The 17,391-nt window shown below is 38.2% G+C and overlaps 2 protein-coding genes across 4 annotated transcripts in view; one reads left to right on the top strand and one right to left on the bottom strand.

Annotated features, from left to right (window-relative positions):
• ago3b (argonaute RISC catalytic component 3b) overlaps positions 1 to 9,202 on the bottom strand; it is a 40,272-nt gene extending 31,070 nt beyond the window's left edge. For all 3 annotated transcript variants that reach the window (XM_061983286.2, XM_061983287.2, XM_061983288.2), the window contains exons 1-2: positions 9,039 to 9,202; positions 8,708 to 8,876 (exon numbers count right to left, since the gene is read on the bottom strand). In XM_061983286.2, coding sequence (XP_061839270.1) covers positions 8,708 to 8,726 — 19 coding nt within the window. In that variant the 5' untranslated portion in view covers positions 8,727 to 8,876; positions 9,039 to 9,202. The remainder of the gene's footprint in view (positions 1 to 8,707; positions 8,877 to 9,038) is intronic.
• A 2,032-nt stretch (positions 9,203 to 11,234) lies between these two features.
• Positions 11,235 to 17,391, top strand: part of olah (oleoyl-ACP hydrolase) — an 8,043-nt gene continuing 1,886 nt past the window's right edge. The window contains exons 1-5 of the mRNA XM_061983298.1: positions 11,235 to 11,476; positions 12,346 to 12,484; positions 14,318 to 14,417; positions 16,463 to 16,632; positions 16,780 to 16,862. Coding sequence (XP_061839282.1) covers positions 11,347 to 11,476; positions 12,346 to 12,484; positions 14,318 to 14,417; positions 16,463 to 16,632; positions 16,780 to 16,862 — 622 coding nt within the window. The 5' untranslated portion in view covers positions 11,235 to 11,346. The remainder of the gene's footprint in view (positions 11,477 to 12,345; positions 12,485 to 14,317; positions 14,418 to 16,462; positions 16,633 to 16,779; positions 16,863 to 17,391) is intronic.

Here is a 17,391-nt window from a genome sequence, read left to right as displayed (position 1 = left end):
GTTGACTCCCTTTTATTCAATAGTTTTGGTTGCCGTGGCAGCAGTTGGAAAGAGGTACACTTACACACGTAACGGATGTAAATCTCACTCCCTGGCGCCTTAAATGGACCCGTTATGCAAAAACCAACTTTTCCTACCTATTGTGTATATGGGATCTGCGCAAGTCCCAAAAATGTTAAACAGGGATTTGTATAAAACAAATGTTGCCTTCCTACATACTTCCTCCAAACAAACAGTTTGGAATTGGCCCAATTTGGGACATTTTACCAATTGGCATACTCCCGAAATTCAGCGCCTCTCCCGAAAACCTCCCGGGACAAATTTCCTCCCGAAAATCTCCCGAAATTCAGGCAGAGCTGGAGGCCACGCCCCCTCCAGCTCCATGCGGACCAGAGTCCGCTTTCCCACAATATAAACAACGTCTACAGTAAAGCGGTTTGTCTGCCGTAAACGGCAATGTTGTGACACTCTTAAACAGGACAATACTGCCATCTAGTGCATTTGATGAAAGCACTTTTGTGCGTGCCCACAGCAATGCATCATCAGAGAGGGTGTTCAGCATGGTTAGAAAGATAGAGAACATGACAGAGAATAGAACAAGGATGGACAATTCAACCCTTAACTCAATGAGTAGATGAGTGTATATGTGTAAATAAATGAACACTGAAATTCAAGTATTTCTTATATATATATATACACACGTAAAAGCCAGTAAATTAGAATATTTTGAAAAACTTGATTTATTTCAGTAATTGCATTCAAAAGGTGTAACTTGTACATTATATTTATTCATTGCACACAGACTGATGCATTCAAATGTTTATTTCATTTAATTTTGATGATTTGAAGTGGCAACAAATGAAAATCCAAAATTCCGTGTGTCACAAAATTAGAATATTACTTAAGGCTAATACAAAAAAGGGATTTTTAGAAATGTTGGCCAACTGAAAAGTATGAAAATGAAAAATATGAGCATGTACAATACTCAATACTTGGTTGGAGCTCCTTTTGCCTCAATTACTGCGTTAATGCGGCGTGGCATGGAGTCGATGAGTTTCTGGCACTGCTCAGGTGTTATGAGAGCCCAGGTTGCTCTGATAGTGGCCTTCAACTCTTCTGCGTTTTTGGGTCTGGCATTCTGCATCTTCCTTTTCACAATACCCCACAGATTTTCTATGGGGCTAAGGTCAGGGGAGTTGGCGGGCCAATTTAGAACAGAAATACCATGGTCCGTAAACCAGGCACGGGTAGATTTTGCGCTGTGTGCAGGCGCCAAGTCCTGTTGGAACTTGAAATCTCCATCTCCATAGAGCAGGTCAGCAGCAGGAAGCATGAAGTGCTCTAAAACTTGCTGGTAGACGGCTGCGTTGACCCTGGATCTCAGGAAACAGAGTGGACCGACACCAGCAGATGACATGGCACCCCAAACCATCACCCAACCATGCAAATTTTGCATTTCCTTTGGAAATCGAGGTCCCAGAGTCTGGAGGAAGACAGGAGAGGCACAGGATCCACGTTGCCTGAAGTCTAGTGTAAAGTTTCCACCATCAGTGATGGTTTGGGGTGCCATGTCATCTGCTGGTGTCGGTCCACTCTGTTTCCTGAGATCCAGGGTCAACGCAGCCGTCTACCAGCAAGTTTTAGAGCACTTCATGCTTCCTGCTGCTGACCTGCTCTATGGAGATGGAGATTTCAAGTTCCAACAGGACTTGGCGCCTGCACACAGCGCAAAATCTACCCGTGCCTGGTTTACGGACCATGGTATTTCTGTTCTAAATTGGCCCGCCAACTCCCCTGACCTTAGCCCCATAGAAAATCTGTGGGGTATTGTGAAAAGGAAGATGCAGAATGCCAGACCCAAAAACGCAGAAGAGTTGAAGGCCACTATCAGAGCAACCTGGGCTCTCATAACACCTGAGCAGTGCCAGAAACTCATCGACTCCATGCCACGCCGCATTAACGCAGTAATTGAGGCAAAAGGAGCTCCAACCAAGTATTGAGTATTGTACATGCTCATATTTTTCATTTTCATACTTTTCAGTTGGCCAACATTTCTAAAAATCCCTTTTTTGTATTAGCCTTAAGTAATATTCTAATTTTGTGACACACGGAATTTTGGATTTTCATTTGTTGCCACTTCAAATCATCAAAATTAAATGAAATAAACATTTGAATGCATCAGTCTGTGTGCAATGAATAAATATAATGTACAAGTTACACCTTTTGAATGCAATTACTGAAATAAATCTAGTTTTTCAAAATATTCTAATTTACTGGCTTTTACCTGTAATATATATATATATATATATATATATATATATATATATATATATATATATATATATATATATATATATGAAATACTTGACTTGGTGAATTCTAGTTGTAAATATACTCCTCCCCTCTTAACCACGCCCCCGCCCCCACCTCCCGAAATTGGAGGTCTCAAGGTTGGCAAGTATGCCAATTGGTGATGTCAGCAGATATCGCCATATATGGTATAAAATATGGCTGTACGATTAATCGACATCTATTAGTGCAGGGGTGGACATTGCATCGATCTTGGAGGGTGTGTCAGTCGATCGCCAGCCAGGCATTAAAAAAAAAAAAACACCTAAAAATTAGCCATCATCAATCTTCACCAAGACGTCACTTTCATCACCCGATTGACATTCATGGCACCTGAGGGTCTTGTGAGATGACGTGGGCTGCTGCCAGATCATTAAGAAAAAATGACCGACAGGAAGGCGAGAAACACTTTTTATTTCAACAGACTCTCGCGCCGTACCTGCGGTCAAAACTCTAAAGACCGACTGCACAGTTCTTGTCTTCACAATAAAAAGCGCTGCTTCATCCTCACTGACCAAACAAAATAAGAGTGAGAAAGCTGGCGCACACAAGTCCAATACCACATGAAAGTGCTTGCTTTTTGCCATCTTATGTGTCCAGCTTCCACACTCCTTTTTATACACTTTACAAGAAATACATTGGCGGCAAACTCCGTAGCTTGCTAGCTTGTGCACGCCAGCTTTCTGAGACTATTTTGTTAGCGCAGGCAGGATGAAGCAGGAACTGTGCAGTCAGTTTTTAGAGTTTTCACGAGAGTGTTGAAATAAAAAGTGTTTCTCACCTTCCTGTCGGTCATTTTTTCTTAATAATGACCTGGCAGCAGCCAGCGTCATCTCACCCTCGGGTGCCGTGAATGTCAATCAAGTGACGTTTTAGAAAAGATTGATGATCACTCATTTTTAAGTCTATTTTTTTAAGGCCTGGCTGGCGATGGACTGACACACCCTCCACCATGGACGTAATGGGCACCCCTGCTCTAACTTGTATCCGTCAGTAGACTCGCTATGGAAGCGCTAAAATCTACAACATGGCTGACGGGGAGAAGACGCAGTTAAAAGTGGAACGGCGTAAATAAGACTGTCCATAAAACGGTGCATTCTGAAGACACGGTTAGAAAGCAGCTTGAAGATGCTCTGTTAAAAAAAGCTTTATACAAATTTGACCAAAGAACCACAATTACATGTTATAGAGACCACAAGGAAGTGTTTTAAATTTAGAGATTTAAAAAAAAAAAATTTTTTTAAGAGCTGCCCAGGACAATAACCTAGCACTCTCGTTTCTCAATCAGCTCACCCTGGTTCGAGCCCCAAGTAAGAGTGAAGGGGGCAGATTCAGGCTTGTTATACACACACACACAGCTGTCAAAGTGAACCAGGCCCTCAAACTTCAGGCACACCTGACAGGTTCACGACACCTGCCTTCGACAGACAAACAATGACAGCTAAACTGGTTTTGGGTCAGTCTCTCTCTCTCTCACGCACACCGTAATGACAATCATAAAAATGATGAAAGAAATGCTTGTTCACATTTGTTGCATTATCATTTTTCACTTATTTTAAGTGTTTAAAAAGCTTGAAGGATTAGATCTTTACTCCCGTATAATTTATGTAAGAAACTCAGCTCCGTTTGACCAGCCGGCCTCTACCAGTAATAGTTAGCAACAAGTAGTGATGGGTCCGGCAACACCGATGCATCGGCGCATGCGTCGAGCTCATAGAGCGAAACCCTGTGTCGGTGCGCATACCGCTTTTAGAAAGTCACGTGACCGATCATGAGCTGTTTTGGTCACGTGACCGATACGCCAACTGTGTCGCACTGACGCCTCCTCTGTGCCCTGTGAGCGGCTCTTTTCTACAGCTGGAGAAATAATAACTAAGAAGAGAAAGTCTAAAATTGAATACGTTGGAAAAACTTTTTTTTTTTTTTTTTTAAATAAATGTGTAAAAAAATAAAAAATAATTTCCAGGTCCACAAGCATCTTCATTCACAACACGTTCTCTTAGATTTCCATGTTATGATACATGTTCACATTATTTATTGACTGTATCTAAAAAAGACAAAAAATATATTTTTATTTAAATGAAGTTATGAAATAATCCTAAATGAAATACAATGACTTGGTTTATATTATTGTATATACTAGGTCAGTGGTTCTCAACCTTTTTTCAGTGATGTACCCCCTGTGATTTTTTTTTAATTCAAGTACCCCCTAATCAGAGCAAAGCATTTTTGGTTGAAAAAAAAAAAGATAAAGAAGTAAAATACAGCACTATGTCATCAGTTTCTGATTTATTAAATTGTATAACAGTGCAAAATATTGCTCATTTGTAGTAGTCTTTCTTGAACTATTTGGAAAAAAAGATAAAAATAACTAAAAACTTGTTGAAAAATAAAGTGATTCAATTATAAATAAACATTCCACATAGAAGTAATCATCAACTTAAAGTGCCCTCTTTGTAATAGAGATCCATCTGGATTCATGAACTTAATTCTAAACATTTCTTCACAAAAAAAAAAAATCTTTAACATCAATATTTATGGAACATGTCCACAAAAAATCTAGCTGTCAACACTGAATATTGCATTTCTTTTCACATTTCTTTTTGACAGACATTTTAGTGACAAACCTGAGCTTGTGCTTCACTGAGTTTATGAACTTACATTCATATTTTGTTGAAGTATTATTCAATAAATATATTTATAAAGGATTTTTGAATTGTTGCTATTTTTAGAATATTTTAAAAAAATCTCACATACCCCTTGGCATACCTTCAAATACCCCCAGGGGTACGCGTACCCCCATTTGAGAACCACTGTACTAGGTCATCAAATCAGTGTCAGTTGAGTCGGTCCATAGGTTGCCTGTAGGGATTTTTAATGTCCAGCAGATGTCAGTATTTAGTGACACAGTATCGACACAGTATCAATACAGTTTTGCAATGTGTCGAAACGCTTCATGACGCCTCATCAACCCATCACTACAAGCATGTTAACATTGTTGATAAACCCATAAAGTCAACGAGCTGAAATGACCAATATTGCCCCCTGGTGTTTTGGAGGCACATTTAGCAGTTTTGTGCTCTGTTCCGTGTGAATGCACTCTTAATTTGTCTATCGACAGAATGAGAACTAGCTGCATGTAAGCTGGGTTGAATTATGAAGAGAACAAAACTATGGCAGTAAGTCAGCGGTGACCATTACGTCGATGGCGAGCTAGCGGTCGATGGTGGAGGTGGTGTCAGTCCATTGCCAGCCAGGCATTAAAAAAAATAGACCTAAAAATGAACCATCAATCTTCACGAAGACGTCGCTTGATTGGCATTTACGGCACCCGAGGGTCTTGTGAGATGACGCTGGCTGCTGCCAGATCATTATTAAGAAAAAATGACCGACAGGAAGGCGAGAAACACTTTTTATTTCAACACACTGACGCCGTACCTGCCGTCAAAACTCTAAAGACCAACTGCACAGTTCTTGTCTTCACAATAAAAGCCCTGCTTCATCCTGCCTGCACTAACAAAATAAGAGTCTCAGAAAGCTAGCAAGTTTCCGGAGTTTGCCGCCAATGTATTTCTTGTAAAGTGTATAAAAAGGAGTATGAAAGCTGGACAAATAAGATGCCAAAAAGCAGCCACTTTCATGTGGTATTGGACAGAAAGGAGGAGTTTTTTTTCTCCATTTGAAATTTGGGAGGTTATCATCACTACTGTCTGATCCCAATCAATGCAAGTCATCAGAACCAGGTAATACACCAACTTATATTCTTGTCTTCATGAAAGAAAGGAATATATGTGTGTTAAACATGCTTGTATTATCATTAAACACCTTTAACTTGTTAACAAAAACTTATTTCATAAATATAAATGATATATATATGAATGAGGTGGATCCCTTCGACTTGGTCAATTGAAAAGTAGCTCGCCTGCAGAAAAAGTGTGGCCACCCCTAAACAGACTAATGTTTGCTTGTAAACGTGTGAGTTAATGGTAGGATGATTGTTACGTAATGTATATATCCTGGTCATGCCCAGTTTCCGCCCCATACATTTGTGGCGAGGCACTACAGATAAACTTGGCCCGCCACAAATAATTTTGCCATTAACTGTTTATCATCGCTCATTAACACATAATGAGAATATAGCTTTTTGTTACAACTAGATTAGTTGGTTGGATTAATTAAGCAATCAAATAAAAAACACTTTATAGCCTCGATGCAGTCTTTTAGGGAAAATAGTTGAAGTAAACATGGATTTTTTTATTTTAATCCTTTCTTATAAATGCACTCAACATTGAAATGTCACTTTTTCATAGGAACATCTCTTTAAATTACCTATATTAAAAAATAGTTCAGTTTAAAAAAAGCAATGTGGTCTAAAACCAGGCACAGACAAAGAATCAAACCAAACGAATGATCAATTGAGTGACAATGTATTTAACAAAAATATTTGAAAAGAAATTTGGAAGAATAGTGTTTGATTTTTTTAACAAACAACTAGTTAGCATTACATACAAACTCAAGATGACAACATGTACTTGCATGCGTTTAAATAAATGAATTACGCAAGTCAAACATACGAGATGGTGTTATCTTGAATTGATTTATGTGGACCCCGACTTAAACAAGTGTAAAAACTTATTGGGGTGTTACCATTTAGTGGTCAATTGTACGGAATATGTACTGTACTGTGCAATCTACTAATAAAAGTTTCAATCAATCAAATCAATCTGCCAAAATAGACTTTTACCGTGTTTCCGCTCGTTTGCTGCTCTTAAATAAGCAGGATGATTTCTGGTAACATGCGGTATCATTGATGTAGTGCTATTATGAAACGCCAGCTCCATTAGACAATCCAAACATTTCACCACCATGTGTCTTTTACATTTTTAAAAACGATCGCAAAACCTTTTGACCGCTTCTCTCGCCTTCTTTGGGCGCATTGCGCTCCTTATCCCTCTTTTTTGAGCCCGTCTCCTTCAGGCCACGTCATATCGCTCCCCTGTCCTCCCTAGTTACAACTTTGCTCGGTTAAGTGGCGGCACGCTCCTTGACAGGCCTCGCATGCACCTGGTCCGCCAGAGAATAAAAAGACGCAGCGGGAGAGATCAGTGTTTACAACTTAGCGGCTATATTTAGCAACTTTTTCTGGCGTTATCGGAGAACGATATAAGAGAGGAGTATCGCTCTTCTTAACGAGCAGCGGGTGCTGCTGTGCTCCCCTCCCCCGCATCTAAAAAAGAACTCACAGGTGGCTCAATCTTCTTTGTGACATTTGCTATTGTCTCCTACAGTGTACATTACAATTAGGGCTGCAACAACTAATCGATTAAATCGATTAAAAAAATAGTTGGCCATTTATTTAGTCAGATTTCTTGGATCTATGCTATGCGCAGAGGCTATTTTTTTATTTTTATAAACCTTTATTTATAAACTGCAACATGTACAAACAGCTGAGAAACAATAATCAAAATAAGTATGGCGCCAGTATGCTGTTTTTTTTCCAATAAAATACTGGAAAGGATAGAAATGTAGTTTGTCTCTTTTATCTGATTATTAATCGAAGTAATAATCGACAGATTAATCGATTATCAAATGAATCGTTAGTTGCAGCCCTAATTACAATTACTTCCAAATGACCAATTATGCAAATTAGACAATATCGTCATTTAGACCCTGCGACAAACCACCACAAATAGATTGCAGTCCGGTGGGAAACACTGATTAGCATTGTATTGAAATGATTCATCAGTTTTTTTACATTTCAGCCTGAAACAAGCACACATTTCAACATATTGTGTAAGGGTAATGTAGGAGCCTAAATGCTGTTTAAGTTCATTTACATTTTTTGGAAGGTGCTTTATGTTTATTCAGCCAAAATGGGACTATTTACTTTATTTGCATGCGTAGACAAATAATTATTACATTTGTCTAAATAATTTGATGACGTAAATGTTTAAATTGCATATATGGCGCAAAAAACTGTGTGGCTCAATTCCCCCGCACCTGACTGCCATTACCCATAATACCTTGTGTCCAAAAACCCACCTACTACACAGATCCTTCCACCATATATGCAATTTAAACGGTTACGTCATCAAATTATTTAGACAAATGTAATTATTCTAAGCATGCAAATAAAGTAAATAGTCCCATTTTGGCTAAATAAAATGTAAATTAACTTAAACAGCATTTAGGCTCCTACAGGTAGCAACACGTGACAACCAAATAAATAAATATATATATATATATATATATATATATATTATTTTTTTTAAGATATTAAAAAAATAAAAATAAAGTATTAACAAAAATAGAAATGAGCACTATATTATTTCTAATGTCGTTAGTCAAGAGAACCCACCTGTTGTTCCGCTTTCCATTCATGAGTTCTCTCCCCGGACGACCCGGCACCAAGACACCAATCCAATCCTTCTTGCTCCACAAGAGGACTCCCCGCTCTCCCGGCTAATGCGGCCCGGGGGTTACAATTAGCAATTGACAGTTGTCACCTGGGCGAGCTCCCGTCCAAGCTGAAATGAGGGGGGGAATCATCTTAATGTTCGTCACCTTTGGCAGCATCGCCGAGCGTTAGCTGGCTAGCACTCGACCAAACTGTGGCAACGTTAGCTTTTAGCCATCGTCATTAACGACGAACTGACAACACCGCGGACAAAACGCCTGTTCATATTTACCCAATGTCGACGTCGTTCCCCGGTTACTTAACGTGACAGGCGTTGTGTGTTCGAATGGCGGCGAGCTTTCAGCGCCTCAGAGTCCGCCTCGACAGCAGCGACAGTCCGGTGTGAAATGTACAATTTTGCGGCGCCCTCTTCTACTCTTACAACAAGCACGCAACAAGTGGAGAGTACTACTTCCGGAACGCCCCTTCACAATAATGTCTAAGAGCGTGGAAAGTCCACTCTAAGATAAACGCTTACATAATGCCTCTTTTTTTTTTTTGCGATTACCAGTACAGTATTTTTTCCAAACATATAATATAAATTATTGAGGGAATTATGTTTATTTGTCTTCACCGTAAATTGAGGGGAAATTGTTTTAGTTCTGCAATTCCATACGAACATTTCCGGTTTAGCGTTGTTGTACAGTGTTAACTTTACACATAAAGTTCGCCCAGGGAACTCCGTCAGGAAATACCAAAAGTTGGGATTGCGTCACTTCCTCCCCACTTTTTGGTTTTGACTGGAACATTATATAATATTTACTTTTTCCTTTAAACACCCCGACGATGATATATTATCGTATACGTACTTTTCTTTAGTGACACGACGACTGGACGTCTATTGCGCCATGTGAGTATTATTCAAGTGTCAGTCCGGTGTGAAATGTACAATTTTTCTACTCTTACATCAAGTACGCAAAAAGTGGAGAGTACTATTTCCGGAATGCCCCTCCACATAAATGTGTATGAGCGTGAAATAAACGCTTACACAATGCATCTTTTTGTGCGATTATCAGTACAGTATTTTTCGAAAATAGAACATATATTTTAATAGAATAAATATTGTAAATTGTAGTGGAAATTATGTGTATTTGTCTTCAGCGTAAGCTTTGTGAAAGTTACAAAGTTGAGGGGGAAATTGGTTTAGTTCTGAACTAACATACGAACATTTCCGGTTTGGCTTTGCTGTACAGTGTTAACTTTACACATAAAGTTCGCCCAGGGAACTTGTCGGGAAAAAAGATGTGTTATTTGGATTTAAACTGTACGGAAAAAAAAATTAAAATAAAATTTACCTTTGCAACCTCATTATACTATTGGCTAAGTTTTATATTCATAAATGTAAGTTTCTCAATACCTGACCTGTTTTTGTGCCTTTAAAAAATAATTAGAACTTTACTTTAAAACACTTTCTACCTCTAACAACCAAAAAGCTGTGAAAACTATGATGCTGTGCTCCAAATGTGGACTATTTACGGAACTTGTGTGAGCCTATGGCTTTACATTTTGTCACATATATATATTTTACATTCTTATTTTAGTTACTTTATTGCGTTTACAGCCCCTGGCGCTGTTTTGTACTGCTTTTGTACTGTTTCTGTACTTGTTTTGATCATTATTATTTATTTGCTTGTATGTAAATGTTGCATATTATAAATGAAGGTTTAAAAAAAATAAAAAAAATAAAATAAAAAACTCCGTCAGGAAATACCAAAAGTTGGAATTACGTCACTTCCTACCCACTTTTTGGTTTTGACTGGAACATTATATAATATTTACTTTTTCCTTTAAACACCCCGATGATGATATATATATATATATATATATATATATATATATATATATATATATATATATATATATTTATGATGGATGTATATATATATATATATATATATATTTTATTTTTATTTTTTTAGCTTTTCTGAATTTATTAATCACCCCAAGGTTTGTCTTCAATAAAACATGCAAAGTCAGAAATACATTTGGTTACATTTATCAATTACAAAAAATCTGTGGAAAGGTAAGCCCCACTCCCACTGCAGAAAAATAGTGAAAAACATGAATGTGATTCCAAAAATGAGAAAACAGAATAATACTAATTCAATTAGTTTATTATTTCTTCGGTCAATGGTCAACAAAATAAACAAACAGTTGTACATTCATAAATTAAAAATGTTGCAGACCGAAAGGGTTGAGGCTGAAGTTGAACACTTATTGCGTCATTTTAACAATTAATGCGTCATTTCGCGTAATTTTAACAATCATTATACTTTGTCGTTGTTTTCATTTTATTGGATGATGATATATTACGCATGCGTACTTGTCTTTAGTGACACGACTACTGGAAGTCTATTTGCGCCATGTGAGTATTAATGAAGTGTCATTCCCCCTCTGCCCTGTAGATGTCCCTAGTGGCCACAGTACAAACAAACCGTAGAAGAAAAAAATCCCGGAAGTGCAATGTTGTTATTGTGAACCAGATAAGACTTTCCTTTTTTAACTTTGTTGATTATAAACATTTTGGACAAAAAGTTGGGATGGAAAAGCTGATCAGTTGTTTTAGGAAGAGGCCGGATGCTGTAGCCAGGTTGATTTGTTTCCCCTGGGCAGGCGGAGGCTCCATACATTATGCACGCTGGGGGAACGTCCTTAATAACTCCATAGAAGGTAGCCATTATCTTCATCTTATAATAATACATTTCACTGGGGGAAAAAAACCCCGTTCCTGTGCGGTAGAGGTGGGTGATATACTATAAATGTCGGTATCAATCCCAATACCAAGAAACTACAGTCGTCCCGCGTTTATCGCGGTTAATTGGTTCCAGACATGAACGCGATAAACAAATCCGCGAAGTAGCAATTACAAAGTAAATATTTTTATAACTGGTGCATTGAAAACTGTTCTCAACCTTTTAAAATACACTTTTCGACATTACAAGAGCCCTCTCGACATGAAGTAACACCTTTACACTCTTTAAATCTATTATAGATAGATAGATAGTACTTTATTGATTCCTTCAATATATATATATATATATATATATATATATATATATATATATATATATATATATATATATATATATATATGTATATATATATAACTGAATGCTGTATGTAATATGTATATACATATATATACATATAACATAATTATACACATGTATTTTTACATATATGTCTATATATACAGATATAACTATATGTAATAATATACATATATAACTATATAATATGTATATACATATATATATATATACATACATATATGCATATAACATAAATATACACACATATATTTTTACATGTATGTATGTATACATATACAACTGTATGTAATATATATACATACATATAATTATACACATCTGTATATATGTATATATACAGTATATATACGTATATACATATGTAATCCAACAACAGGACAAAAAAATAGATAGGTTTAAAAAAAACAGAAAACACACAGTACAGTTTGTTTGTATGTGTAATAACAACATTTGAATGAACTTTTATTGCCAATTTGTTGCTTTCAGTGCTTGCTGTCAAACTTCCTGGGCGGGAAAGTCGAGCCACGGAGCCTTTCTTTGAAAATATGCAACAGATTGTGGACGAGCTTCTTCATGTCTTGTTGCCACTTTTAAAAGAGAAGCCGTTTGCTCTTTTTGGCCACAGGTACAACAAAAGTAGCGTGTCAAATGAGTAAAACATCAATATGTCAAATAAGTACAACACCAGTATGTCAAATAAGTACAACACCAGTATGTCAAATAAGTACAACACCAGTATGTCAAATAAGTACAACAGCAGTATGTCAAATAAGTACGACATCAATATGTCAAATAAGTACAACACCAGTATGTCAAATAAGTACAACACCAGTATGTCAAATAAGTACAACACCAGTATGTCAAATAAGTACAACACCAGTATGTCAAATAAGTACAACACCAGTATGTCAAATAAGTACAACACCAGTATGTCAAATAAGTACAACACCAGTATGTCAAATAAGTACAACACCAGTATGTCAAATAAGTACAACAGCAGTATGTCAAATAAGTACGACATCAATATGTCAAATAAGTACAACACCAGTATGTCAAATAAGTACAACACCAGTATGTCAAATAAGTACAACACCAGTATGTCAAATAAGTACAACACCAGTATGTCAAATAAGTACAACAGCAGTATGTCAAATAAGTACGACATCAATATGTCAAATAAGTACAACACCAGTATGTCAAATAAGTACACCAGTATGTCAAATAAGTACAACACCAGTATGTCACATAAGTACAACACCAGTATGTCACATAAGTACAACACCAGTATGTCACATAAGTACAACACCAGTATGTCAAATAAGTACAACACCAGTATGTCAAATAAGTACAACACCAGTATGTCAAATAAGTACGACAGCAGTATGTCAAATAAGTACGACATCAGTATGTCAAATAAGTACACCAGTATGTCAAATAAGTACAACACCAGTATGTCAAATAAGTACAACACCAGTATGTCACATAAGTACAACACCAGTATGTCAAATAAGTACAACACCAGTATGTCAAATAAGTACAACACCAGTATGTCAAATAAGTACAACACCAGTATGTCAAATAAGTACAACACCAGTATGTCAAATAAGTACAACAGCAGTATGTCAAATAAGTACGACATCAATATGTCAAATAAGTACAACACCAGTATGTCAAATAAGTACACCAGTATGTCAAATAAGTACAACACCAGTATGTCACATAAGTACAACACCAGTATGTCACATAAGTACAACACCAGTATGTCAAATAAGTACAACACCAGTATGTCAAATAAGTACAACACCAGTATGTCAAATAAGTACAACAGCAGTATGTCAAATAAGTACGACATCAATATGTCAAATAAGTACAACACCAGTATGTCAAATAAGTACAACACCAGTATGTCAAATAAGTACAACATCAATATGTCAAATAAGTACAACACCAGTATGTCAAATAAGTACAACACCAATATGTCAAATAAGTACACCACCAGTATGTCAAATAAGTACAACACCAGTATGTCAAATAAGTACAACATCAATATGTCAAATAAGTACAACATCAGTATGTCAAATAAGTACAACACCAGTATGTCACATAAGTACAACATCAATATGTCAAATAAGTACAACACCAGTATGTCAAATAAGTACAACACCAGTATGTCAAATAAGTACAACACCAGTATGTCAAATAAGTACAACACCAGTATGTCAAATAAGTACAACATCAGTATATCAAATAAGTACAACACCAGTATGTCAAATAAGTACAACACCAGTATGTCAAATAAGTACAACACCAGTATGTCACATAAGTACAACATCAATATGTCAAATAAGTACAACACCAGTATGTCAAATAAGTACAACACCAGTATGTCAAATAAGTACAACATCAATATGTCACATAAGTACAACATCAATATCTGCTTCCACTGTTCCTATTGCAGTTTTGGTGCGTACACAAGCTACGCTGTTGCTGAGGCACTGAAGAAAACCCACAACATTGAGCCGGTTCACATCTTCCTGTCTGGTGCATCTGCACCTTATGTAAGACTCTTTTATGTCTGCTGCATCTGCACCTTATGTAAGACTCTTTTATGTCTGGTGCATCTGCACCTTATGTAAGACTCTTTTATGTCTGCTGCATCTGCACCTTATGTAAGACTCTTTTATGTCTGCTGCATCTGCACCTTATGTAAGACTCTTTTATGTCTGCTGCATCTGCACCTTATGTAAGACTCTTTTATGTCTGCTGCATCTGCACCTTATGTAAGACTCTTTTATGTCTGCTGCATCTGCACCTTATGTAAGACTCTTTTATGTCTGCTGCATCTGCACCTTATGTAAGACTCTTTTATGTCTGCTGCATCTGCACCTTATGTAAGACTCTTTTATGTCTGCTGCATCTGCACCTTATGTAAGACTCTTTTATGTCTGCTGCATCTGCACCTTATGTAAGACTCTTTTATGTCTGCTGCATCTGCACCTTATGTAAGACTCTTTTATGTCTGCTGCATCTGCACCTTATGTAAGACTCTTTTATGTCTGCTGCATCTGCACCTTATGTAAGACTCTTTTATGTCTGCTGCATCTGCACCTTATGTAAGACTCTTTTATGTCTGCTGCATCTGCACCTTATGTAAGACTCTTTTATGTCTGCTGCATCTGCACCTTATGTACGACTCTTTTATGTCTGGTGCATCTGCACCTTATGTAAGACTCTTTTATGTCTGCTGCATCTGCACCTTATGTAAGACTCTTTTATGTCTGCTGCATCTGCACCTTATGTAAGACTCTTTTATGTCTGGTGCATCTGCACCTTATGTAAGACTCTTTTATGTCTGCTGCATCTGCACCTTATGTAAGGTAAACATCAGCATGCTAGTTGTCAGCTGGCGATTAATGCATTAGTTGTCAACCAGCGATTAGCACTCTATTTGCCAACTAGCGATTAGCATTGTAGTTGTCAGCTAGTGATTGGCGCATTAGTTGCCAGCTAATGACTGGCATGCTAGTTGCCAGGTAGTGATCAGCATGCCAGTTGTCAGCTAGCGATTAGCTCATTAGTTGTTGACTAGCGATTAGCACTCTATTTGGCAGCTTACAATTAGCATTGTAGTTGTCATGTAGTGATTGGCATATTAGTTGCCAGCTAACGACTGGCGTGCTAGTTGCTAGGTAGCAATCAGCATGCCAGTTCTCAGCTAGCGATTAGCACATTAGTTGTCAACCAGTCATTAGCACACTATTTGCCAGCTAACGATTAGCATTTTAGTTGTCAGCTAGCTATTGGCGCATTAGTTGCCATTTAACGATTGGCGTTTTAGTTGCCAGATAGCGATCAGCATGCTAGTTGTCAGCTAGCAATTAGCGCATTAGTTGTCAGCTAGCGATTCACATTGTAGTTGTCATCTAGTGATTGGCACATTAGTTGTCAGCTAGCGATTAGCGTGTTAGTTGTCAACTAGCGATTAGCACTCTGTTTGCCAGCTAACAATTAGCGTTGTAGTTGTCAGTTAGTGATTGCCGCATTAGTTTCCATTTAACGAGTGGCGTGCCAGTTGCCAGGTAGCGATCAGCATGCTAGTTGTCAGCTAGCGATTAGCTTATTAGTTGTCAACTGGCGATTAGCACTCTGTTTGCCAGCTAACAATTAGCATTGTAGTTGTCAGCTATTGATTGGCGCATTAGTTGCCAACTAACGACTGGTGTGCTAGTTGCCAGGTAGCGATCAGCATGCTAGTTGTTAGCTAGCAATTAGTGCTTTAGTTGCCAGTTAACGATTAACGTTTCAGTTGTCAGCTATTGATTGGCGCGGTAGTTGTCAGCTAGGGATTGGCACATTAGTTGCCAGCTAAAGACTGGCGTGCTAGTTGCTAGGTAGCGATCAGCATGCTAGTTGTCAACTAGCGATTAGCACGTTAGTTGTCAACTAGCGACTAGCACTCTTTTTGCCAGCTAACGATTAGCATTGTATTTGTCAGATAGTGATTGGCGCATTAGTTGCCAGCTAACGACTGATGTGCTAGTTGCAGGTAGCGCTCAGCATGCTAGGCCCACCACAAGTGCACTAATAGAAGTTGTACTTCCAGTCGGAGGTCCGCATGAAAGCGGCCAAAAGGAGCGACTTATCCGACGAGCATTTCCTGGAGTGGCTGACTTCCATCGGAGGAACTCCACCTGAGCTGCTCGCCAACCAGGAAGTGCTGAGACTCTTCCTTCCTGCCTTGAAGGCCGACCTGCACCTGGTGGAGAACTACCAGTGAGTGCAGAGCTCCCATTGCCTACCAAGATCATCATTATATTGATATTACATTGCCTACCAAGATCATCAATATATTGATATTACATTGCCTAGGTGGAACTTCATCAATATATTGATATTACATTGGTGTTTGATGTCCTGCAGGTGCGTGCGACCAGTCAGTCCCTTCCTGTCCTGTCCAATCACGTGTGTGGATGGCAGAGAGGATGTTCCTCATGACTTGCAAGGTGACACACTAACACTTCACCTTTTACCTTCATTACATTACACGCTGAAGTTGCCAGCTTGCGATTAGCACTCTAGTTGTCGGCTAACGATTATCGCTTTTGTTGTCAGAGAGCGACTGACACATTAGTTGCCAGCTTGCGATTAGCACTCTAGATGTCAGCTAGGGAACAACACCCTAGTTGTCAGCCAGCGACTGACGCATTAGTTGCCAACTTGCGATTAGCACTCTAGTTGTCAGCTAGGGAACAACACCCTAGTTGTCAGCCAGCGACTGACACATTAGTTGCCAGCTTGCGATTAGCACTCTAGTTGTCAGCTAACGATTATCGCTGTCGTTGTCAGCGAGTGACTGACGCATTATTTGCCAGCTTGCGATTAGCACTCTAGTTGCCAGCTAACGATCAGTGCGCAAACATCAACTAGGGATTAACACCCTAGCTGCCAGCTAGCGATTAGCACTCTAGTTGTCAGCTAACGATTATCGCTGTCGTTGTCAGCGAGTGACTGACGCATTATTTGCCAGCTTGC

This window comes from Nerophis lumbriciformis, linkage group LG21, assembly GCF_033978685.3.
Source record: "Nerophis lumbriciformis linkage group LG21, RoL_Nlum_v2.1, whole genome shotgun sequence".
NCBI classification, from domain to species: domain Eukaryota; kingdom Metazoa; phylum Chordata; class Actinopteri; order Syngnathiformes; family Syngnathidae; genus Nerophis; species Nerophis lumbriciformis.
The sequence above is the reverse complement of the archived record's forward strand: the minus strand, read 5'-3'. Positions and strand labels throughout refer to the sequence as shown.